The 26083-nt window shown below is 41.5% G+C and overlaps 2 protein-coding genes across 5 annotated transcripts in view; one reads left to right on the top strand and one right to left on the bottom strand.

Annotated features, from left to right (window-relative positions):
- The window catches only part of CCDC102B (coiled-coil domain containing 102B), a 191855-nt gene extending 181566 nt beyond the window's left edge, over positions 1 to 10289 (bottom strand). For all 4 annotated transcript variants that reach the window (XM_078060182.1, XM_078060181.1, XM_036107921.2 and 1 more), the window contains exons 1-3: positions 10074 to 10289; positions 8472 to 8541; positions 6561 to 6710 (exon numbers count right to left, since the gene is read on the bottom strand). The gene's annotated coding sequence lies outside the window, so the exon portion shown is untranslated. The remainder of the gene's footprint in view (positions 1 to 6560; positions 6711 to 8471; positions 8542 to 10073) is intronic.
- A 73-nt stretch (positions 10290 to 10362) lies between these two features.
- Positions 10363 to 26083, top strand: part of TMX3 (thioredoxin related transmembrane protein 3) — a 45165-nt gene continuing 29444 nt past the window's right edge. The window contains exons 1-4 of the mRNA XM_036107918.2: positions 10363 to 10587; positions 11606 to 11660; positions 18308 to 18347; positions 19574 to 19697. Of these exons, the coding sequence (XP_035963811.2) occupies positions 10542 to 10587; positions 11606 to 11660; positions 18308 to 18347; positions 19574 to 19697 (265 nt within the window). The 5' untranslated portion in view covers positions 10363 to 10541. The remainder of the gene's footprint in view (positions 10588 to 11605; positions 11661 to 18307; positions 18348 to 19573; positions 19698 to 26083) is intronic.

Below are 26083 nucleotides of genomic sequence, written 5' to 3' on the forward strand. Positions count from 1 at the left end.
CTATAAGCAATGTAGGAGATGAGATATCAGGGTGATACTGAGTTTTCTACCTATTAACAGTGTTTTCTCTCTCCATTTATTGGTGTCTTTTTCAGTTTCATTAAGTAATGTTTACAATTCATATGGTTGTCACATATCCTTAGTTTATTAGAAGGGAACATATTTTTGTTAATAATACTAATGACCTGTTCTTAAAGTTCATCTTTTCTCTGGAGCACCTGGATGGCTCAGTAGATTAAGCGTCCGACTGTTGGTTTTGGCTTAGGTAGTGATCTCAGGGTCATGAGATCAAGCCCCGCGTCAAGCTCTGTGCTCTATGTGGAGAGGGCTTGAGATTTTCACCCTTTCCCTCCCCCATGCCCCTCCGCCTGCTCACGCGCATGTTCTAACAAATTAATAAAATCTTTAAAAAAAATAATAATAAAGTATGGGGCACCTGGGTGGCTCAGTCGATTAAACGTCTGCCTTCAGCTCAGGTCATGATCCCAGGGTCCTGGGATCGAGTCCCGCATCGGGCTCCCTGCTCAGCGGGGAGTCTGCTTCTCCCTCTCCCTGCCGCTCCCCCTGCTCTCTCTCTCTAATAAATAAATAAAATCTTTAAAAAAAATAAAGCATATGTTTTCTTTTTATTGTTCTTTTAAAGAAATGCAATTGCATTTTGTATAATGATGCTATACCTACCCACTCTGGTAAACCTTTAATAATGCTAATAATTTACATGAGTTTTTTTTTTTAATTTTTCAATATAAATAGTCTTATCTATGCTTAATGATGGTTTCCTTTTCTTCCCATCATTCTACTATCCCTTTTTCTTCTTCATTTTACTACCCAAGCCAGGATTTTCAGTGCAATATTTAATAGGTGTGGTAATAATAAATTTCTCATCTGATTCCTAATATCAAAGGAAATTCTTCTTTTTTTTTTTTTTTTTTTTACCCTAACAAGAGTGTTTGATACAGGGACAGCGGGGTGGCCAGCTGGTTAAGCATCTGACTCCTGGTTTCAGCTCAGGCTGTGACCTCAGGGCAGTGAGATCAAGCCCCACATCGGGCTCTGCATTTGGCATGGAGTTTGCTTGAGTTTCTCTCTCCCTCTCTCTCTTCCTCTGTCTCTCTCTTTCTCTCTCATAAATAAATATATCTTTAAAAGAAAACAATAATGTTTGATCTAAGTTATTGATCCTTATTATGTATCCTAGTATTTCCCAGCTCTTTGAGCATAGTGAAGCCCACAGAAGTTGCTCACGTTTTTAGGGCCCTTTGATGTAAATGAATGAGGCTGCTCCTGGCAGCAGACGAGAGGCCAGGTTGGTCTGCCTGCTCCAGGCCACAGGCACCTAAGGCCTGGGGGGAAACACAGCAGCACAGCTGCAACATACCGTCGGGGCAACAGGCAGAAAGCTCTGTGTCGATCTGAAAACCAACTGGGAGGACCAAACTGGCCCAGCAGTTCTGTTTCTCTCGTTCGGTCCTCGGGTCACAGCAGCAGCAGTGCTTCAGTGACTGAGTATGCAGAGCCAAATCAAGAATGTGTATCACGCCCGTACATTCCATTCCAGGCCTCTTGAAGGAATAGGGAAAACATGCTATGTGTGGGCCCTTCTCTCTTAGGAATACTTCCCAGAAACAGCTACAAATGTTGCCTTTCCTGTTGTGAGCAGCACAAAAGACTGGAGTTTCTGCTGAGCCCAGTGGTATGTGTCACCATTCAGCCTATCACTTCATGGCTGGGATTTCAGCATGTCCTTACATGGCCCCACTTAGCCACTTCGAGAGACAGAACTGCAGCAAGCATCAATTTGATTCCAGTCACAGAGAGAAACTAGGACTTCCTTGGTGAGCACGACTTGGTTCTACTTTGATTTGCACTCAGAACTGCCACAGTGATTTCCAGAGCGGTATCATCCAGTTACCTATGGTCCACTAGCCAGACCAAATTGCAAGTCCATAAGCAACAGTCCAAGTGTCAGTATGCACCCAATTATAGGAATTTTATTTGTTCCTGGCAGCTTCCTTACTGTGAGGAACAGGGCCTGTAATTCAGCCCACTGGGCTGCTAACTTGCTTTTGCTTCCTTCCACGAAGAGCTTACTATTTGCTGGGCACAGAACAGCTGCTTTCCCCATGGAGCCATGACACCTTCTGGAACTGCCATCTGCGAACCAGGTCAGTTCCTTTACATCCTGGGGAAATTGGGACAAAGTTGAGACACATCAGTACTAACAACAGGCAAGTCTTCAGATAGCTTTTTATGAGGCCCTAGTGGAAAGGAGGCTACTTGCTCATGAATATGTTGAGTCTCACTATGCTCTATGGCAGAATGCCTCTATAATATTTTCATTTTATGATGGAACTTCTTTTCACATTTCTCTCCTTGTTGGGATGCTTTTTGACCTTACGCATCAGATGATGGGTAATTGAGGAGTTGATACAATGTTGTGTCCTTCAGTTAATGGGGCTGTCTTAGTAAATACCCAACAACTAGCTAATAATGGTCTTTCAAAGAAATGTACCAGAGAGCAGTATCAGATAAATGCTCACTGTTAACTATGATTATGGGCTTTTGCCAAAGACTTGAGTCTGCGTGAAGGCAGGTGGCTGACATTTCAAGTATCATTTCAGCATTAGCACCTACACGGGTCAGCTCAGGCTGCTGTAACAAAATACCATAGACTGAATGGCTCAAACAACAGACATTAATTTCTCACAGTTCTGGAGGCTTGGAAGTCTGAGATCAGGGTGACAGCATGGTTGGGTTCTTCCCGCCTTACAGACAGCTCCCTTCTTCCTGTGTTCATACATGGAGGAAAAAAGAGAGCTCTCAGATCTCTTTGCTAGGTCTCTTTGCTGTCGTTCCCTAGCAAATAATATTAAAGAAAAGGCATTCACCAGCTCAACTACAGAGAACTGCACGAGAGTTTCTTTTTCTTCACCAACACTTGTTTCTTGTGTTTTTGATTTGAGCCATTCTGACAGGTGTGAGGTGATATCTTGCAGATTGGATTTGCATTTCCATGATGAGTGATGTTGAGCATCTTTTCATATGTCTGTTGACCATCTGTATGTCTTCTTTGGAGAAATATCTGTTTATGTCCTGAGTCCCACATCAGGCTCCCTACTCAGTGGGAGTCTGCTTCTCCCTCTCCCTCTGCCCCTCTCCCTACTCATGCTTGCTCTCTCTGTCTCTCTCTCTCTCTCTCAAATAAATAAATAAAATCTTTAAAAAGGGGGAGGGGGAACATTAGTGGAGTGCCCACTGAAACCTGGATAGACTTTCATAAGAAGCCAATAAAACACAGCTGCCTCTCTGGATGCCTTCTGCTTGTTTTTTAATTGGATTATTTGTGGGGTTTTTTGGTGTTGAGTTGTAGAAGCTCTTTATTCTTGGCCTTTTCTTGTCTTGATTTCTTTTCCTTTGTAAAATTTTAACCTTTGTATTAACCTGAAGTCTCATTGGAGGATGCTGGGACAAGAAATCCAAAAACTGCCTCTTTTACATCCTCTGAGGTCTAAGAGCAGTATCACATATGGTGTCCATGGTGGTAGGGCTCCTTTTATCATAATCTGAGTGAGGGGTATCCCCTGCGGGGCTGATTTCATTATCCTATAGCCTGTCCAGCACAGTCCACATCACAGCTTGAGTAGACACCGACATTTATACGACAAGAGAGGAGCAGAGGACTAACCGTTCTCTAGTAGCTCCCTGCCTTAATCCATTCGAATCAGCAAAGACTTTTCCTTGAACTATCCCTAGGAAGATAGCAGCCAAAGGAGGATCCAGGATGAGTGCAAACAATCCTGTCCACTCAACAGTACTCAGAACCAGAGACACTGCTACTTGATCTAAAACTCTCAGGAACCATTTCAACAAAGGTCATCAGGACAATGCTTATGACAGTCTGACAGTCTATAAAAGGCCTCCACTGTGTTACTGAATAATCCCTTACTTCATTGCTTTCCTCCATCATCAACTGCCCTCCTTGAATTACCTTCTTAGTTGTAGTGGGTTTCATAGGCTTAGCCAACCCATCAGAAGTTATAGCGCCCATGTTCCTTTGGTTGGAGTTCCATTTGCTAGCGAGAGAGGATGAAGCTCAACCTAAGGAGATTCTGGACTTTCTCTTTAACTCACACTGAAAACAGCAACTAGGAACTGATTTAGCCAACCTGCCATCAGTTTGCACTTGTCCTCTTAATTTTGCTAGCTCCTGGAATTCAGGTTGTCATTTCTGTCATGGAAAGTCTTACTATCAATAAGTAACTGATTTCAAAGCTTGTGCTACTTTGAACCAAGAGTAGTTGGACAACCACCTTTGCATCAATGCTTCCTTTCCATCCTCTTTATCAGAATCCTTTTTCTTTCTAAATAATGCCTGAGCCATATTTTTAGCAAAGAATGAGTCAGAAGTCTTCTAAGCAATCCCACCTCTAATACCAACTGTACTAAAATGGGGTTCATTTAAGAAGGATGTTTGACCCCAAATAACAATACTTACAAATCTATTACTCATTAGAGGAAATGGATACAACAACAATGTTCAAGTACGAATCTGGATCACTGCCAAAGGCTGTCTTACAGCAAGGGTCCACATAGACCTGGTATAAGCTTCTGTCTTCTACTTTCTATTATAGTCATGGTTGTAAGCACTTTCTCTCTCCGATAAGGAACCCCCGGGCGCCTGGGTGGCTCAGTCGTTAAGCGTCTGCCTTCGGCTCAGGTCATGATCCCAGAGTCCTGGGATCGAGTCCCACATCGGGCTCCCTGCTCGGCGGGAAGCCTGCTTCTCCCTCTCCCACTCCCCCTGCTTGTGTTCCTGCTCTCGCTATCTCTCTCTCTGTCAAATAAATAAATAAAATCTTTAAAAAAAAAAAAAAAAAAATTCATCAACCGATAAGGAACCCCCTACACATGCATAAGACACCTTGGAAAAAGAGAGCCCAGGAGTCTCACTGGGTTTTCTAATATTTTGCTGGATACATATGCAAACTCCTGGTACAAAATCAGCCTCAACAGCACTGCTCTCTCTGGGGGGGGGGGGGGGGGGGGGCTCTCACAAAGACCAGATGCAAATCATCAATCTCACTCTTACCAATAAACAATGCTGACAGGCTGTTAAAAATCACCATAAAACTCCTTGGGTCCAAGGTTACAAAAGCAACATTATTAGTAGGCATGTTTCAGGTACTGCAAACAGAGGTTAGTGCCAGACAGAAACTTTTAGAGCAAAACAGCTCAGGCTAATTCCAGGACTGCTAGAAATTAACCTGAAGAGAACATTATGTTGAGGAATTGTTCATCTAGTCCTGGTTTACTATTATGATTAAAGGTTGATATGTAACAAATTCAAATTATTCTGCTGCATTTATTTAAATGTTACATAAATTTCATCTTTTTATCTGGTATTGTGGAAAATTGACATGAAGTTTTCCCCCTAGTGTTAATCCACACTTGGTTTTTCTAGAGGGAGAAAACCTAATTTAATCCTTTTTGGTATATTGCTAGATCTGGTTTGATAACATTTTATTTGGAATATTTATGCATTTTTGTTCATGAATGAATTGACCTGTATAATTACTTTCTCACAAATGCTTCCTCTGGTTTTGAAAACAAGTTTAAACTAGCTTTATTGAACAAATTGAGGAGTGTTTCCTATTTTTTTAATTCTCTGGAAGAGCTGGTAACAGATTTTTTTTCATAAAAGTTAGCTCCTTTTCTTTATAACACTTTTAATCTTTCTTGATTCGATTTCTTTTGTGGTTATCCTGTTATCCTTCTAGTTTATTTTTTTTTAAGAATTTTATTTATTTATTTGACACGGAGAGAAGGCACACACATGAGTAGCGGGAGTGGCAGGCAGAGGGAGAGGGAGAAGCAGGCTCCCCACGGAGCAGGGAGCCCAATGTGGGACCCGATTCCAGGACCCTGGGATCATGACTAGAGCTGAAGGCAGATGCTTAACCGACTGAGCCACCCCGGCACCCCTCCTTCTAGTTCTTGAATTGATCTTGGTAAATTATAAATATTTTTAACTTTTTTCTTGTAACTTTTTGTTTATAACTTGATTTTGTTTAATTTTTTGTCTGTATTGTGTTAAAGTTGCTTATCTCTTTAACATCTGCTGTCTATATCTAAGTCCCTATTTTGCTCCTAATGTTAATGCAATTACACTGAAAAAAAAAAATAATGGCAACACAATCAAAATAACTGATTGTCTTCCCATCATCCCTTCATACATTTCTCAGTGTGGGTATTCTTCCCCTGTGCCTAGATGAAAATTCTAACAAACCCATCTGGATAAAAGATCTAATTAAGTAAAAAACACAATTCAATTATTTGCATACTCAGTCCTAGTATTAACAAAATTCTGAACTAGATTTACCCTCAAAAAATTTTCCCCTTCTCCTCCTGAGACTATTTTAGGCTGCAAACTTGCAGTGGGAGTCGGGGTCTTGATTCACCTTCTCTCCTTTTTGCCTTTCCCAGTGAGTGAACTGGGGCTTTGTGCTTCAAGGGTCGGTATATAGAGATGGAATATGAGATGGGTACAGAAGTTCTCTTACCTGAACTGGTTCTCCTTGAGTTGGCTTCCCCTTCTCTGGGCTTGAAGGATGATTCAGCCTGCCTCTCGGAAGATGGCCCTGATTTCTGGATGCTTTAGGTGCTTTCTCATTTTCTCATTCTTTCTCATGTGCTCTCTCTTTCTGGATTTGCTAAAACAAGAAATTTGTCCATTTTATTGCTTGCTTCAAAAACACACTTTGGGACTTCTTTTGAGTCTATTGTAACTTTTTTTTTTCCTCTCTGAATGAGGTAACATATAAAGCATTTAGAATACTGCCTAACTCAATATATAAGCCTCAGAAGTCGGAACTCTTACAACCCACTAGGAAGTGAACTGAATGAGGGTCCATTTTGTTCAATGCTATGTTCTCAATGCACAGTTTCTGGCAAATAAAAGAAAACTAACATCCCTGTGTATCTTTTGTGCCATTCTTTTTCTAAAGTCTTTTCATCTACTTCTCAAGGAGAATAGTTAACTTTCATTTTTTTCATTCTAAAATAAAAAGATATTTACATTTATAAATTTCTCTGCACCAATTTTGCAGCATTCTACAATTTTAATAGACATTTTTTGGTTTACTTTTAAGCATATTTTAATTCCTATTAGTTTTTACAAAGATGTTATTTAAAAGTGTTTTTAAATTTCCAGATTTAGGGGATATTTTTATCTTTTATAGATTTATAATCTTATTGTGTTGTGGTCAGAAAACACACTGATGGGCGACTAGGTGGCTCAGTTGTTTAGCATCTGCCTTCGGCTCAGGTCACGGTCCCAGGGTCCTGGGATCGAGCCCCACATCGGGCTCTCTGCTCAGCGGGAAGCCTGCTTCTCCCTCTCCCACTCACCCTGCTTATGTTCCCTCTTTCGCTGTCTCTCTCTCTGTCATAAATAAATAAAATCTTTAAAAATAAAAAAAAATTAAAAAAAGATCCTAGGGTCCTGGGACCCAGTCTCATACCAAGTTCCTTGCTCAGCAGGGAGCCTGCTTCTCCCTCTCCCACTCCCCCTGCTTGTGCTCTCTTTCTCTAACAAATAAATAAATAAAATCTAAAAAAAAAAAAAAAAAAAAAACACTGATAATACCACATTTTTTCAATCTGTTGAAACTTACTTTATGATATGCTAGGTCTATAATTTTCTTCAATGTATGTTACAGTATACATTCCCTGCTTGTTTAATGCAGAGTTCTATAAATGTCCACTTTGTTCTCAAACTTGTGTTCTCAGGACCTCTCTACACTCTTAAAAATACATTAAGAATTCCAAAGACCTTTCTTTAATGTGGGTTATATTTAATAATATTTACCAAATTTTAAATTAAAACTGAGACATTTAAAAAAAGTATCATTTAACACTAACGATAAAACCATTACACGTCATCAAGAAAAAACTATTAAAAAAAACTTGATTTTTATTTCTAGATTTTTTTTCACCTTATGTATTTTACACAAAGAAATCTAAAAATGAATGGTATTTTCTGGATTTATTTTCCTTCCACACTAAATGAGATCCGCAGGCCAGAGCAACAGCATCACCTGGGAACTTGTGAGAAATGCAAATCCAGCCCTACTGGTCAGATTGTGAAAGGAGTATTCAGAAACTGTTCTATCAAGTTCTCCAGGTAAATGATGCTTAGTACAATTTGAGAAGCACTTTTTAACACCATATAATGATCACCTTTCCATTAAAAAAAGACTTACATAGCTTTATTTACTCTTAAACTTTCATTGTTAGAGTATAAATACAGGAAGTGCACAAACTGTAAGGGCAGAGCTCAGTGCATTTTCACAAAGTGAGGCGATCTGTATAGTAGGGCTCAGATCAAGAAAAAAAAATTGCCTGTACCCGTCTTCTGACACTATTAATTTCCCCGATTTTAAACTTATGCACATAAAATCATACGTAAGTACCTTTAAGTTGGAAAGAACCCAGCGTAACTCCAAGGATAATTGGCTGGTCAAATACCACAGACCTGTACCTCTGAAACAAATAATACATTATATGTTAAAAGAAAAAAAAGGAAAAAGATAGTAGGAAGGGAAAAATGAAGGGGGAAATCAGAGGGGGAGACGAACCATGAGAGACTGTGGACTGAGAAACAAACTGAGGGTTCTAGAGGGGAGGGGGGTGGGGGGATGGGTTAGCCTGGTGATGGGTATTAAAGAGGGCCCGTTCTGCATGGAGCACTGGGTGTTATACGCAAACAGTGAATCATGGAACACTACATCAAAAACTAATGATGTAATGTATGGTGATTAACATAATAAAATTTTAAAAAATGAAAAAAAGAAAAAAATATATTTCTAACATTAGCCAAAATAGGATGACTGAAAGGGGGAGGAAAAGGGAGGGAGAGAATTCGAGAGCAAAAAGAGATCCGTGAGGCAGCCTTGGGTTAGGAAAAGAACAGCTCTGGAGTCTGAAACTTTGTTTCAAGTGGCAACTCCATCATTTGGAGCTATTAAGTAAATTACTTTTTCTGAGCCCCAGGATCTATATAATTCCTACTTTGGTAACCTGTAGGAGAATTAAATATTTATGTATGTTAAACTCAAACTAGACACACAATTAAAAAATCTTTGAATCTGGGCGCCTGGGTGGCTCAGATGGTTAAGCGTCTGCCTTCGGCTCAGGTCATGATCCCAGTGTTCTGGGATCGAGTCCCGCATCGGGCTCCCTGCTCCTTGGGAGCCTGCTTCTCCCTCTGCCTCTCTCTCTCTCTCTGTCTCTCATGAATAAATAAATAAAATCTTTAAAAAAAAAAAAAAATCTTTGAATCTGCTGAAGGCCCACAATGGATACTATGCTGTATGCATGAAATGGGTGAAATCTAGGGCTTGCTCCCAATCAGATCGTAATCCAGTCTTCCAGTCGTCAGGAATAGAATTTTCTGAGATCGCAACAATGAATCATGGAACACTATATCTAAAACTAATGATGTAATGTATGGGGATTAACATAACAATAAAAAAATTAAAAAAAAAAAAAAAGAATTTTCTGAGATCGCTGACCGTTGGAAATTTGAACGTAAGGTGACCTGGCTGACATCATAATCCATTTCTGTTCTCATAACACATGTTCAATAACTGATTTAATCTAAATCTTCTGATATTTTAGGTTCTATAAAAATGTCACCTAAATCAGATGTAGTACCTGCAGCAGGAGTCACCATATAAAAATATATCGCTTTTATAAATATCTTTTGTTGTGTAGGTGAAGATAACAGCAAATATTTTATAGTATTTTACTCTTACCAAAAGGAATCAGAAAATAGGAACGAACATCAAAAACTTGTATCTTACGATCAACTTCAATTTTTCGGGTTCCAAGAGGAAGTTTTTAAGATGGGACTCCTTTAGTTGGCAAAAACGCATTAACGGAGCTTACTACCAGAGCAGGTATCTCATTTCGCAAACAGGTTCAGAGAAGATTCCGAATTTACTTTGGAAATAGACGGAGGCTCCCACATCAGTCCATAGCCTTCCATCTTTCCACACACCGCTGACACCCACCTCTTTTCACGAATTTGATCGCTCGCTGCACAGGCGCAGCAAGTGAAAGATCTGGCAGAATTAAACCTCCAGCTGCGTTGGAGTTTATGTCATTTTCCCCTCTAAATTTATCTGGTATCTAACTTCCCGGAAACGCCCCCCAACTACACACACCGCTCTGCCGCCACAGGAAAGCGCCCACTTGCTAGGTTCCCACGCTCCCGAAGGCAGCGGGAAGCGCACAAAATTTGTAGGCACGACTGCGCAAGCGCCCCAGTTCCACGCATGCGCCACAATTCCGCGCATGCTCAGAGGCGGAGGCCGGCGGGGTCCTGGGAGGGTAGCGGAGGCCGGCCTGCCCCGCCCCCGCCCTCCGTGCCAGGCTTCCCTTCCGCGCGCGCACGGGCAGTTTCCCTTTCCAGGAGCGCAAGCAGCGGCCGCCGGTGTCTGGTTCTTTTCCGTGGCTTTTGCAGCTCTCCTGCAGCAAGCATGGCAGCTGGGAGACGCGGCGCCGGCCTGCGGCTCTGCGCCACAGGTAAGGGCCGCGCGGGGGCGATGGGAGCGGGCGCGGGGACCCTCTGCCGGGCGGGGTCGAGCCTGGACAGGGCTCTCCCGCCAGGGTGCAGAGAGGCTCTGGGATCCTCCGAGGTATCCCCCAGCTTCTGGGTCCTTCCCCCAGCTTCTGGGTCCTTCCCCCAACGCGGCTGTGCCCGGGACCAGTGCCAGAAAAAGATGCGCCTGTCTTCCATTTGGTTCTGTGCTTGGTGTGGCAGGAAGTTTCAGTAGCGCTGACTCCACTGAAAGGGTGAAGGCTCCACCGCCCCAGCTTGTGGCCAAACCTTGCTTTGGCTTTAGGTTCCGACTCTTGTCACGTCCGCAGAATTTTTACCCACCCGGGGTATGGCCGAGGACAGGTCATGATCAGGTCGACGGATTGTGAAGTGTGAGAAGTGATCAGAGTAGGTGGCCGCCTTTCTCAGCCTCCTCTTGCCAGCATCGCTTGCCCTGGCCCTCCCTGTGGTGTGTTCACTTCCTCAGCGCCCCTTGGTTCCCCCTACGTGCCCGGCTGTGAGAACTGTTAGTGTTAGAGATGTAGCTCAGTTGTGTTTCTACCTATTAAGTTGGAAAAAAAAACAAAAACAAAAACAAACCAGTATTTTGAATGGCAGTTGGAGTTTATACAGAGGAGGAGATAATTACTACTGGAGAAATAAAGAACGATTTCTATGTTAAAAAAGAAAAAAGATGGGATGGCAAAAAGGAAAAAAAATGACGAGAGTAAGAACATGTTGAAAGAGAACCTGTGTGTTTCCGAATCACTAGCCTACATGAACCTTGCCGGTGGTCGTATAGGTGCCTGCAGAGTGAACATTTAATAAAGGGATGAACTACATATGCTTATGCATTGTTTGTGCCTTGGAATGGATCAGTGATGGATTTTATGGTAGGTTGTAAAACATCAAAAACATTTTATAGATGACTAAGCATGTAGTATGAAACAGTGAAGTCAGCATTTACTGTAAACATTCTGTCCTTTTTTCCTTTTTTTCCAGTTTTTTTACTTGATATGGCTTTCTGTAAAGGATTTGTAGAAGATTTAGATGAATCGTAAGTATATGTGTATTTTAAATGGCATCTTAACTTCTTTAAACTCTGGTGTTATCTAAATGTTTCAATGAATCTATTTTAATAATAGAGACCGTAATGAGCAGTGTTTATATGGCACTAATTTTGTTTCAGAAGTTGTCCTGAGTGCAATATATATGTACAAAATGGGGTTGTACTCAACAGAGTTTACTAAGAGTTCCATATTCTGTTTTATCATTTTTCATCATATTTGTTAGCTTTTCTGCGTATATCATGATTGAGCAGGTGCTGGACTTTAGTAACCGTACTGTATATTTGTTTTTATAGTACCATATCGTTAATCACAAAGCCTTGCTTATAGTAGGTAAGTAGGTGAGTCCAGCTCCAGACAGACCAGAATCCTACGTGTGATCTTTCAGGTCTGACCACAGGCAATTACAAGGCTTCCTGGCAGGCTTTGGGCGGTGAAGCTGCTCTCCCCACACTAGACTTGGTGCACAGTGCATTGCAGTCTCTGGAGGGAGTTGTAATCATAGACTAAGGCCCCTAGGCTAGCCAGGCTCACATGCATATCTAGCATGTGCAAGTTGCCTCTCTTGGAGGCCTCCTTATTGGGGGCCTCACCTGGGGCACTTCTAGGCATCTCTACTGAGACCTCCTTATCTAGCGGGTTGGCGGAGGCACTTTTCTTGGCTTGGACTCAGTACTTTTCTGCTCCTGTCCCTTTCCCTCTTTCCTTCTCCTGCCCATGGGTTCATAAAGAGGCAGAAGCCCTTGGATGCTCCTCTGTAGTGAGGTGAATTCTTTTGTCTATGTTGCATCCACCTGACCCTCGCCTGGTACTGTTCCACTCGGAAAAATGGAACATTGAGGAGCTGGCACCCTTTTTTTTTTTTATTTTTTGCCTGTTGGCTTATGTTGTCACAGTAAGTGAATAAAGACTTGGTTATTACTTTCAGTTTGGCTTGTTGTCCTAATTAACTGCCTCTACACAACAAAACTGGTACAGTAGTAGGGTGGTCATGTGAGCACAGTGCTGTTCTGGAAGAGTAGAAATAGAAATCCTGAGGATCCCAGGGGGCACTTCCCTAGCTGTGCTAATGGACATTGGGGAATGACAACAGATTCTGAAGGGAACCATTGTGGTTTTTTGCTTTTTGTTTTTTTTTTAAGATTTTATTCATTCATGAGAAAGACAGAGAGTGCACAGGAGCGAGCATGAGCAGGGGGAAGGGCAGGGGCAGAGGGAGAAGCAGACTCCCCATTGAGCGGGGCTCAATCCCAGGACCCCGGGATCATGACCTGAGCTGAAGACAGATGCTCAACCGTCTGAGCCACCCAGGCGCCCCTGAAGGGGGAGGTAATCTTATTAAACCTGGTGTCTTGAGGGCTGTGTCACTATAGGCTTCCTCCTTTAGAATGCCCTCCCGGTGGTGACTTTTGCCTGGGGAGGAGAAGGAAGGAGGATAGGAGCAGGCACAGACATCTAAGACCCTCACCTTTCTCAGCTGGGTGCAGTGGGAACTTGACAGTTTTGGCCCACCCGTGACTAGCTTCCTATCACCGAAAAATGGCTGCCCCGCTCTCAGAGGCTGTGGTGGTCCTGTGAGCCACCTTGGTGATCCGTTGGGTCTACGTGGAGAGACTAGGAAACAGTGGATAATGAAACTGTTATGCAGACTGAGATTTCTAGGTTTCTCTTTGATGTTGCTGCTTATTACCAAACCCTTTTAAGCCTCCTCACCTAATCAGTTCCTTCAGTCTGTGACACAGTCCAAGTCTTAACTGAGAAATACCCAGACATGGAAGAAGTAGCCACCACTAAGACAGCAAAGATTAACCAGCACAAAGAGTGACATAAGCGTGGGGACCAAATACCCTTTCTTGGGCAACCCAGACGTGAGCCTTTCTGAAAAAAAAAAAAAAATCTCTGGGTCTGTTTATTCAATAATGGGGTCTCAAAGGAGGAGATTGATAGGCTCCTCACCAGGCTCTTCGTGGCCAGATATTAAGTCATGAGGGGTCTGATGGGCAGTCCCACTAGGATCAGCATGATGACAGCCCCTCTGACTGTCACAAGTAGTATCCCCACCAGATGAGTGGAAGAGCCCTAAACATCTACCCAGACCCTGAATAGGTGTTATGTTGAGGTCCCTCTGTCCCCAGGGTGGGCTGGACATCCTCTGCCAAGGTCAGAGTTCATTGGGGAAGTGGGGGAGAATTGTACTTCTTGGGCCCTTTGGATATCCGTGCACTAGTGAGTGTGATCTCTACTTCTGCTACCGGGATGAGGAGGATACATAAGATGCCTCCCAGTTTTGAGTCTGTGATGACCCTTTTACCCAGGCTTCGCTCAGGGTGAGTACTTTCAAGCCCCTACTACTAAATGTGTTACTGGTGTAGATGTGTTGTCTCTGTGTACTCCCATTCACCTTTGTTCCTAAGCCCCAGTGGGAATTGCTATAATTAGGGCCATTTTAGTGGAACATGTGGAAGCCTGTGAACCTACTTGGTTACTAGCTCCTAGTGCCATTGTCTTGAAAGCGTAAACAATATTGGCTGCCTGGTGAGTAAAGGAAATAGCCGTCCTGATTGCTGAGCTGAAGGAAGACGAAGTCCTCTGTGAGGCTATTGCTCCATTCAGTAGCCCCGTCTGGCCTTTGCATAAGGCCTTGGGTACCAGGAGACTGGCTGTTGGTTATAGGTCCCTCAGTACCAAAGTGCTGCTCTTGCCACTGGGTGGTACCTGACATCCTGAGGAGGCTCCTGGAGGTTGGCTTGGTCTGTAGTCGTTAACGCTGCAGATGCCTTTTCCATCATCCCCCTCCAGCGGCTGATCAGGGTCAGTTTCCTTCATGTGAAGTGGATTCCAACACACCCTTAATGTCCTTCTACAAGGCTCTTTAATTCCCCATCTGTCTGCTATCAAAGGGTAGGCCATGGTCTGGAAAAAGTCTTGCCTCTGGAGGGAGCACTGGATTTCTGTTAGGTTGATGAGAACCTCCAGAGGGCCTAGACAGGGCACTGCCCAGCAAGGACTGGACGCCATGAAGACTCACAAGTGACAGTGTGGCTGGGCTGTTAACATAGGCAACATACAAGGACCTAATTCTGGCCCTGATCTGGGAAGCAGTATAACATCCATTCCAGAGGAGATTGTTACCAAACTTTTGACCTTTTTTGACCCAAAAAAATTAAACAAAAAAGAAGCCCAGGGATTGTGGGCCTCTGTGGCTGCCGGTGCTGTCACACAGCCCTGTGGGGATCTTGATGGCACCCTTCCGTCAGGTTACCGCAGGGCTGCTGCTCTTGAGAGGGGCCCCAACCAACAGGATGCCCTGAAGGCCCTCCAGCGGGCCACCACGCCGCCCCTCTCCTGAGCCCCACTGGTCCACCTCTGCCATTTGAATTATCCGTGTCAGCAAACTTCCAGTTCACTGATCAGAGCCTGAGGCAGGATGACAACACTGCAGGCCAGCACAGACCAGTCATGGGCTGAAAGATCCACTCCCTTTGAGAGGCGGTTACTGGCCTTGGATGAGTGCGGTAGTAGGCTCACATGCAGAACTCGTCACGTTGCTAAATAGGGCCAGCTCTGGGTCTCTAGTGAAGTGGAAATGGAAGTCATAGGAGCCCATCTGGAGTCTTGCAACTCCATGAAAAGGTCTCATGAGTACCCCTCCACCTGAGGAATAACACCAAAGGAGGCATTGCCTCCTCTGGCCCAGTGGGGACCCAGACAGACCTCTAGGACCACCCATGGGCCTGGTCACTAATGGCTCCTGTGGGTTAACTTGTAGGAATTGGGTGTGGCTGCCATCCAACCCGAAAGAGACCTGTCCTTCATCAAGCATGGTAAAGAGCCCTCCCACCGTGGGCAGCTTCATGCAGTGTGGAAGATGATCTGCCCCACTGTTCCGGCACCTCCTGCTCATTGCCCCGGCCCCAGCAAATGAGCTCTGCTATGTTTTTCACTGTCTCATGGCCTGTGGCTGATGGCCTGGCCATTTGGTTGTGTAGCATATAAAACAGGGCCTCCTGTGGAGATGAGACATCTGGATGAAGATCATCTGCTCCTCCTAAGTGTTTTTTCCTAACTGTTTTTATAACATACAACGTTATGTATGTTTCAGGTGTACAGCATAGTGACTCAGCAGTGCTGTGCTGAATTGTTCTCCACACCAGAGCAAGCAGGTGCACAATCAGTTGCCTCCTGGATCCACAGGAGTATGGCCTGTGGAGATTCAGATACCGTCCTAATGGGGTGGCAGGGCACGGGCCGCCACTGTGGTGAGAAGACACAAAAACAGCATGAAAGAGCCGTCCTACTTGTCAGACCCTGGTCAAGGCTAAAACTACTGCCCCCAAACAGTTTCCTTCAAGTGTGTGGGCTAGGGCATTCTCAGCAGATAGAACAGGCTGGGCACCTTTTGCCATCGATCGTGTTCCAGTGGATCTCAGTGATACCAGTTGACACTTTCTTTGGGTTTTGCCTAGCCATTTCCACGCATTCCACAGACTCCAGCCACACTCTCCAGGCCCTGCAAGACCACATTTGTTTCCTTTTCAGGTTCCCTGAGAACACTGCATCTGATAACAGTCCTGGAATTTATGCTCAAGCTACCCATCAGTTGGCCCAGTCATGGGCATACAACAGACTCTCCGTGCTCCATATCACCCCTAATCCACAGGGGTACTTGAGCATTTTAATGAACATTTGAAGTATGGGCTTAATCAACCGATGGGAGGGGACAGGATTACCCCAGCCTGGACTATACATCTCGGGCCTGGGTCTCAATGCAGCCATTCCCCAATCAGGTACTTTGCCAGGTTATCTGTCCCCTTCCTTCAATTTGACAATTACTGACGCTATAGTCCCTGTGGGGGACCCTATAAAGGACTTCCATACCAACTCCTTTCCAAAGACTGAGATCAGTGGGAGATGAAAATGGCTATTAAACACCAAGGACTGGGAGATCGTAACCTCCTGCATTTGCCCCTGGGTGCAGAGTCTGAGTCTTTGCCTCAAGAACAGTGGTTCAGGACAGACTGTGTCACAGCTGGACAGATGTGAGTGCTGTTGGACTGAAGAGCTCAGATACTGGACATGTGTTCTCTTTGTCTTTGTAGATTCAAGAATCTTAACTAAAATATCCCCATAAAGAACTTTGTCACTCATTCAGTATAGATTAAATATAGGTCACTGTGCAAGGTACTAAGAGATGAAATAAGCATAATTATGGTTGGATGATATGTAAATACAATGTGTGGAAATTAATAAGAATCCTAAAGAGGACAAAGATGATGTGGAGAGATTGTTTCTAGCCGTGAGGAATTTAGGAAGGCATCATGGAGTAAGAAATGCTTTTAGCTGGATAGGATGTGAACACGAAAGAATGTAGAAAGTCAAATAAACATTGTGAATTTAGCTGTGATAAATACCATGAGTTGATTGGGAATCATAGGATGCTTATATTTGAGTGGAAGGATAAGTTGGGGCCAGCACATGAGTACATGTAGCAATTTATACTTCTTTTTGTAGGTGGTGGAAGGGCACCTAGAAGGTGTCAAATAAGAGAAACATGATCAGATGATCAGAACCGTGTTTTAGGAAAATTCTTTGACCGTAGGCTCTTGTGTCAGGGGGTCCCCAAAAGCACTCCCAGGCTTGGTTATTGACGAGGAGCACTCAGAGGACTCAGCCTATTGTGGAAGTCACAGTTATGATTTATTGCAGTGAAGGGGCACACGGCAAAACCAACAAAGGGAAAAGCCAATGTGGGTAAATTCCAGAGGAAACCAGGAACAAGTTCCAAGAGTCCTCTCCTACTAGAGTCACATAGGATGTGCTTAATTCCTCCATCAGGAGTTGGGACCACATGTTTGAAATGTTCTCTACCAAGGAAGCTCATTAGAGACTCAGTGCTTAGGGATTCTTATTGGGGGATGGTCATGTAAGGACCTTCCTGCCTAGTCTATACCAAAATTTCAGATCCTGGAAGGAAAGCAGATGTTCATCATAAAACCACTTTGTTTGCACAGTGTTGGAACAGTGAGCTATCTTATTAGGAAAAGGTGGAAACCCTCCTGAAATTCAAGTTCCCGGATACCAACCAAGGGCCAGTCTTGGAAGCAACCTTTTTAAGGATAGCAGTCTCAGTTTAGCTATGCTAACTGTAATGCACAGGAGTAAATGGAATAGAGGGGCCGGGAGCTGAGGCCTCTTATCAGTGTTTCTACCAAGTCCCACTTAATTTTTTTTATTTAATTTTTTTAAAGATTTTATTTATTTCAGAGAGAGAGAGAGAGAGCATGAGCAGGGGGAGCTGCAGAGGGAGCTGCAGAGGGAGAGGGAGAAGTAAGACTCCCCGGCCGAGCAGGGAGCCTGATGCGGGACTCAATCCCAGCACCCTGGGATCAGGACCTGAGCCACCCAGGCGCCCCATTTTTTTTTTTTTTTTTTTTTTTTTGTACTTCTGATTATCAGTTCTCTACCTTTTAAAAGATGTTTAATGGATAAGATTTAGAGGTCACTTAGTAAAAATTTTACATAAAAACTTGTTGAATTTGTTCCATGCTCCAGTATTTATCAGTTTATCAGCCCCACATATTGTAAAGTAGAAACAAACATACAATCAGAGATTTGTTTTCTCATGTTTGTTTTTTAGGTTTAAAGACAATCGGAAAGATGACATTTGGCTTGTAGATGTGAGTATGTAAATTTTTGTACTAATTAACTACCCCTGCCATTTTAAGAATTATTTTCTATTCTCCTCCACACATATATGGTAATACATGGTTAGTGTTTCTCTATATTATTCCGTTTTTGTCACATAGTGTTATGTAGGTTATTATATTAAAATGAACCTCAGAGCCTTAAGGTTCCTGGCAGGGAAACCTGTTTTTGCTGAAATTCTGAAGAGGTCGACATATGGATTATGTCTGAGGGCGATTGTGGTATGATTTTACTACAAAATTCACTCTTCTTTTTTCCTGTTATGCAAGAAATTATTTGTGTTATTATCACTTGACAGTAAAAATCTTATATTCATCTTAATGGGGAACAAAATCAGATTTTCATCTTACTTCCTTTTTTCACTTTCAAGTTTAGAATGTATTTAAACCTCATGTTGTTTGGGATTCCTTTTACCTTGTCTCAGTAAAAACGTTGTAGAGTGGCAGCAAAAGAGATGGAATGAGAATAGCAGAGTTGACAGTTGCTGAAGCCAAGCGATGGAGCATGAGAGTCCATTGTTTAATTCTTCCTCTCTCCTTTTGTGCGTGTTTGAATATTTCCATAATGTAATGTTAAAAAAATAGATAAATCTTATGTCATGAAAGTACAACAAGCAGTTTGTTACACCATTTTACTAGAGGAACCTATTTCCACCTCAGCCCTCTGGTGATCCTGAAGAAAAAGGAATTGTGGTTTTAGTTTAATCAACCTGACTTGTCCCTATGCCAAGCCAGTCATCTTAGTGACCCCCCTTCCCTACCAGCAGTTATGCTTATAGGAGCAAAGGTACCTACTGTGTTGGGGTTTTCGTAATAGAAATAGACTGATGTTCATCATGAACGCTTAAGAGGTGTGTGTGTGTGATGTATGTGTATTCATTTTATATATGACATAGACTGACTTTGAAGCAAAGCTGTTTTTATTGTAAATTATCTGTTTTAAATAGGAATAAGTAGTCATTTTAAATGAACTTAAGGTAATATCAGTGTTGAGGTATATGCTAGGAGTTAAACTAATTAGATTTGTGGTGTGTGTGTTTTGCCTTTTATTATGTAACTACTTCAGAAATTATATTTAGACTTTTCATCTGAAATGAACTCATCAGATCACTTAGTCAAAGAGAGTTTTTAAAAATTAAGATTGATATACACAATAGCACAATATTTTAGTGGTTGTCTTTTCTTTTTCCCCCAACAAGTTTTATGCACCATGGTGTGGCCATTGTAAAAAACTGGAACCGATTTGGAATGAAGTTGGTCTTGAGATGAAAAGTATTGGTTCTCCAGTTAAAGTTGGAAAGATGGACGCTACCTCCTATTCCAGTAAGCATTTACTCAGTTTATTATTTTACTGTTCTCATAGTGAAAATGGTTTACTTAACGTGAAGCAGTCTTCAAGGTAGGAGGAAGAAATACTTATTTTTTGTTCAGGTAAATTAAGGTTATCTTAATAATTAAAGATTGTATACTTTATGCGTTAAGTGATTTAGCCATCAAATGCGTAATATGCAGTGTATGTTAATCTTCTGCCTAACATGTATGCATAAGCCATTGTTCCTACTTTGAGCCCCCTTGGGAGATACGGTGTTTACCTGAGGCAACTACAGAAATTTGAGTGTCAAACAGTTGATGCTGCTGTGTGAATTCAGAATGAGAGTTGTTGTCTGAGTAGCCAGAGATGATGTGGTAGAGAAGGAGATGCAGACCTACAAGATGAGTTAAGATAGAAAAGATACACGGGAGGACCAGGAAAGTATTCACATTGGAGAGAATATTACAGCAAAACCTTAGAGTTGAAAATGAGAATAGGATGTCGTGAAGCAGAGGTTGGCAAACCAAAGCCTGTGGACAGAATCTGGCCACTGCCCATTTTTGTAAATGGAGATACACCCGCGCACATTCTCACTCATTTGTTTACTGTTGTCTGTGCCTTTTTCATGTTCCACTGGAGGAGTTGAGGAGTTTCAACAGAGACTGTTTTCCCCACAGTGCCTAAGATATTTGTTACCTGACCTTTTCCAGGAAAGTTTACCAATGCCTATCTTAAAGGATTTGAGAAAAGAAGAATTTAAGTTTAGAGAAGTATGAAGTATCATAGAAATTTGGAAAGAGCATGGCTTCAGAAAGCAGACCTGATTTCAAATCCTGCTTCTGCCTGCTACTTTTGCCATGTAAAATGGGGAAAGTTTCTTAACATGTCTTAAGTTTTGATGTCTACATTGGTAAATATTTAATTGTCATGTAGCTTTCGTTGGTTTTTTTGAGATTTGAATGATGTAGCACATGTCAAGTCCCTTATAGTATTCAATACATGTAGGTTCCCTTTTCCTTTAATCAATGAAGAAAGTGGAATTGTGTAATATACATTTCTTTTTAGGAAATCAGGATTATACTCAGGATACAGCTTTGGAAAAGGACAGGCCTATGGGTTTTTTTTTTGTTTGTTTTTATTTTGTTTTTGTTTTTTAAAGATTTTATTTATTTATATGTTAGAGCATGCACACAAGCAGGGGGAGTGGGAGAGGGAGAAGCAGGCTCCCTGCTAAGCAAGGAGCCTGACACGGGGCTCGATCCCAGGACGCTGGGATCATGACCTGAGCCAAAGGCAGATGTTTAATGGACTGAGCCATCCAGGTGTCCCAGGATAGACCTATGTTTTAATCCCAGATTTCCCATGTGCCTACTTCTGGGGCTTTGAGAAAGGCCTTAACCTCTCAATTTTAGTTTCTATGTCTGTAAGTGGGAGAGTAATAATCCTGAAGGTTGTGAGGATTGTATTAACATTTCATATTCAGAATCCCTTGCACAGTGGCTAGCGCACATAAGATGAAGTATAAGACCAGATTTTAGAGGTCTGTCACGTCATGGTGTTTTATATTTTATCAGTTGTCAATTGAGAAGTAATGGACATTTTTGAGAAGCAGTTGACTTGATAAAAATGTTTTTGGCAGCAACATGTACGATGCAAAAGAAAAGCAATTAGAGACAAGAAGATCATGTAGGTCAGTTTTTGTATGCATCTTGGTGTAGGATGCTGAAAGCCCAGACTTGGTAATGACAGTGGAGTAAAGAGGACATAGTAATCCTCACAGACATCTTCAAGGATGAAATCACAGCCGTGATAGACTGGCTCTGTAGTATAAAGAAAAACAATCAAAAGTAATAGTATAAGATTTTTAGCATAGTTACTGAACTACACTACTCCAGGTTATATGGAAAAGAGTAAGTAATTTTCTGTGTGTTTCCATGTTAGCAGCTGCTGTGAATTTATGGTACTTGGCTTACTCATGTTTGGGAACAGGGAACTAGAGAGCAGTTACCTGTGAGGCTGGAATTACAGTCAAACAAATAAGTTGTTAAAACTTTGAGAGGAGACCAGAGCAATGGCAGGAATTACTGTAGACAGAGATTGATTTCTTGAAATAAGCTTTTAACAACGTTTGAGAAATTATTGCTTTCAACTGTTGCTCCTGAAAGTAAGCTCTCATGTCTAGGAAATCTTGTGTCAATTGTGTGTTGATTAGACCTGCGTGTACCTGGGTCATTCACATTGTCAATTGTATTCACCTCAGTGTGTTTACTAACTAGCGTATTAGTCTCTGGAGATTAAAGGAAGACCAGAACAAATCCTTCTTGTCCAGGAAATGCTTGGCCCAATAGAAGGAGAAATATGAATAAACCAACAGGTAGAATAAAGTCTCAAACATAGCAAATTCTTGTGATCATTTGAGTCATTTAATGGAGTCATAAAGTAAAATAATGTATAAAGGAGTGTGGGTATATAAAGATAAATAATCAGTAAAAAAAAAAAATAGTACCTACAACTCCAGCAAAAACTTTAATGGTAAGCTACTCATGTGATGCCACAGTGATAATAACTGTTTGCGTTAAGTCAGTTCTTTTTATGGTATCTACTTCATTAGCTTACTGTTCTGTATGTACTCAGTGCCTGTGTATGTCACTGTTAAGTGACACTATGTTTAGGGGAAAAATAGCTAAGACTTCTTTCTGAGTAGCTTAGAAAAGAAAATGCTTTAAATGTTGTGATTAAAATGCAATGTTCTTATAGGTGTTAAGACTTCATATATGGTTTGTAGCTTTTTAGGTACTTTACGATGGGACTCTTTTTCATCCCGTTACTCATAATCCATTAAGAGGTTTAAATTTTTGCCTCTGATCTGTGACTGTTACAGATTTATTGTTCATTTAGCATCGTGTTATGTATTATGTTGAATTAATAGGAAGAAGCCTCTATAGAGCATGCAGAGCACATTATCTCAAGCAAACCATCTAGCTTCGGGAAAAGGGATAGGGGAGCTGGTATATGAGGATGATCCTCTGCCAAGTGCTGTGATGGGTGCTTCCTATACTTTATGTCCTTTACTCCTTGGATGTGTGCTGCTAAACCCTCCACCCCCTTTCCCAAGCTACATGTAATGTTTGCTTGTAAATCCTTGTGACTATTTGCATCATACAAACATAGCCTATTGAAAAATCATTCTTTTGTCAAAAAGTTGTAGAGTCAGTATTCATTCAGCGGGTATCTCATGAGCCCTTAACTATACGCCAGAATGTACCAGGCACATTCTAGGCATCATGATGCATCAGTGACCAAAACAGACAATAATTTCTGCTCTCATGGAGATTGTGTTCTAGAGGGGAGAGACACACAATAAAAACGTAAGTAAATTGTTACGTTACTTAGTGTTTGATGTCAGCGACGGATGCATTTTCTACTTTACTATAGAATCAGGGAGATGTTTTATGTGCTTATGGAGAAAATATTACCTTCCTACTATTTTTTTTAAAAAAGGCGTATTTAAAAACTACTGTCTGGAGATTGTACAAATAAATTTTGGGCATATAATTCTTAAAGTTTTTTAAATACCTCAAGGCAGCTCCATTACAGGAGTTTTAGTAGAGAAAGGTAAAGAAATTGAATTCTTTTCTCAAACTAGCTGTCAACATTATTCTATGTCTAACTGTACAAATACTGAAGGCTTGGCTGTTTCCTATGTATTTCATCCATCTCCATAGGTCCCTTTTCAGGCATTTGCAGCATCAGTGTATCTCAGCATTTAGTCTGCAGACCACCTGCATTAGGATTACCTGGGCTGTTCAATGTAAATTTAGACTCTGAAGACCAACATCAGCCCTACCCAATGAAAGTCTTTGAGACTGGGTCATGAGAATCTGTATTTTTAATGTGGATTTCAGGTAATTCTGCTGCACGTCTAAGTTGGAGAACCATAGAATAAAGTGTTATTCCGGTGAATAGTTATTTATACGATTGGGCTTGAGGTGGGATAGGATTATTCAGTGATCAAGTATAAAAAATCTCTTGAGTATTTGAGGGTAGCTTCTCAGTCGTGTAAGTGCAGAGATTGGAAGTGCATGCCATCACACTCAGTCCAACACATCTCTGTGTACAGAATTCTTGAACCAGAGAAATTTGAACTCTCATGAATTATCCTGTGTGTTTGGAATTGTATCAAAATTTTCTTGATGCATGGTTTTAACTGATAATGCTGTAATCAGCATAAAAACAAACTATAAATGTAGATATTTTAGCCTCTCTTTCTGTACATAATCCCTTCCAAAATCAAGTACCAGAATTGTTTCTCATTTGTAAAATATGTTATGATGCTACCTGTAATGGTGTACTGATTTCTATTTTGAAACCACTGAAATCCTGTTTATTCCTCAACATAAGTGTGATACTTATTCTATGTTAAAGGTCATAATTTACTTCTCGTTGATGTGTAAACTTGGAATGACATTTGGCCAATAACATTCTAATTTCTTGCTCACAGATTATATTGGCAGATTAGTTTTATCTTTCTTTCTAAATTATAAGCTCTTTTTGGTCAGTGATTACATTTCAGCATTGCTCAGTCTTGGTACTAAGGATATTTTGGGCCAAATAATCCTTTGTTTGGGGGGAAGGGTTGCTGTGCATTGTAGGATATTTAGCAACATCCCTGATCTCCATCCACTAGACACCAGTAACAACCTTCTGCCCATCCCACTGTCCCCCAAAGTTATGGCAACCAAAAATGTCTCTAGACATTGCCCAGTGTCTCCTGGAGGGCACAATCTACCCCAGTTGAGAACAACTGCTGTATTTTATATCCTCTTCCTGTTAGACACATAGTAACACTCAGTAAATACTAAGAAAAATAGTATTTTGAGCTGAAAAGGACTTCACATTAATTACAGCTCCTCCTTCTTCCCCCTGCCCATCGTGCAAATGAAGAAACAGCAAGTAGTTAGCAGTGAAATGACTGAGGAAGTTCAAACACCAAAGTTAGAGGTAGAATTAGGACCAGAGTCTGAGATCACGTGATTCACATCCAAGCCTAGCTGTACCATCAAGTTGTTATCATTTCAAGGAGAAAACAGGAAATAAGGGCCTCATTTTATGAGCATTTAAAATTACAAAATTTCATGTTACAAATGGATTCTTGAATTTGTGAAGGAATTGATCTCAGGTTTCTATGCAAACCATTGTTTTCTAATATGAAAAAATAAAGAACTAAAAGTTAAAGTCAGACTTAAGCTTCATTCATAGTCCTGCTACCTTATCAGTGCTTGCATTCAAACAAGTTACCAAGTCTTTCTAAATATCAGTTTCTTTACCTGAAAAGTAGTAATAGTATCCTTCTGCTGCTAACAGAATTGTCTGGAGGTATAGTTGAAGGTCTGTTAAAGTCAGCTATGAAATATTTTACATGTGATAGTTCTTACTATACATACACTGATGTGTCTGCAGGTAACTACTTAACAGTGAGATCAGGATCAGAAATAGAAAGGAATTGGACCTAGCATTTGAGGATCTCTGTGTGCCAAGCTCTCTCTCAGATTCTTTTCCACATGTTTTCTCATTTTAAAATCCTACCCATAAGCTGAAGAAAATGAGTGCTGTCCTCAGAAGGGAAAGAGCTGCCTAGATGATAAATGAGAAGTTGGAATTCTAACCTACATCATTTTAAGTCTATAACCCATGCTTTGCTTGTGTGCTTTATATATATGTTTGTGTGTGTGTGTGTGTGTATAACTGTTTTCCTAGGGAAACCTAAGTGTAAGGTTTTAGGAGTCACCACCAGTTGAAATTCTATCAAAAATGAAGTTTAATGCTCAAGGGGTCAAGGTATAATAGAGTGGGTGGTATTATATATCTCCATCTTAGAGATATCCTGTGGCGTTAAATGTGGAGCTGGGATTTTTTTCTCTGAAACCTGTTTTGAGAACCACCACTGTATTTTCTCATTGATTGCATATTTTCTTTATTTGATTTGTTTATAAAAAAACTTTACAATAAATTAAAGAACTGATAGATATGCCTCCCCCCTCCCCCCGTCAATTATATTAGTCTTAGTTGAAGGTAATTAAGGGCTGATGTTTTCCTGCCTCCTTAATTTGGGAAGGGGGCATTAAGAACATCTTTTACTCACATAATCCCCCCAGATCATTTTTATATTTTTACTCAGAAGTCAATCTCAATAACCACAGTGTGCAATTAGAGTCTGTTGGACAGAATTAAATCCTACATTACAGATGGGCACAAATAAATTATATAATAGGTTTAAGTTCACATAGCTATTCAGAGGCAGGACCTTTATCTTCAGAACCTGAGTTATTTTTGTTACCTCTACTGTTTGTGTTGCTTCTAATAAAAACCAGTGTTGATCAGTGTCCAGAACCTTCCA

The sequence above is a fragment of the Halichoerus grypus genome, chromosome 13 (assembly GCF_964656455.1).
Source record: "Halichoerus grypus chromosome 13, mHalGry1.hap1.1, whole genome shotgun sequence".
NCBI lineage: Eukaryota > Metazoa > Chordata > Mammalia > Carnivora > Phocidae > Halichoerus > Halichoerus grypus.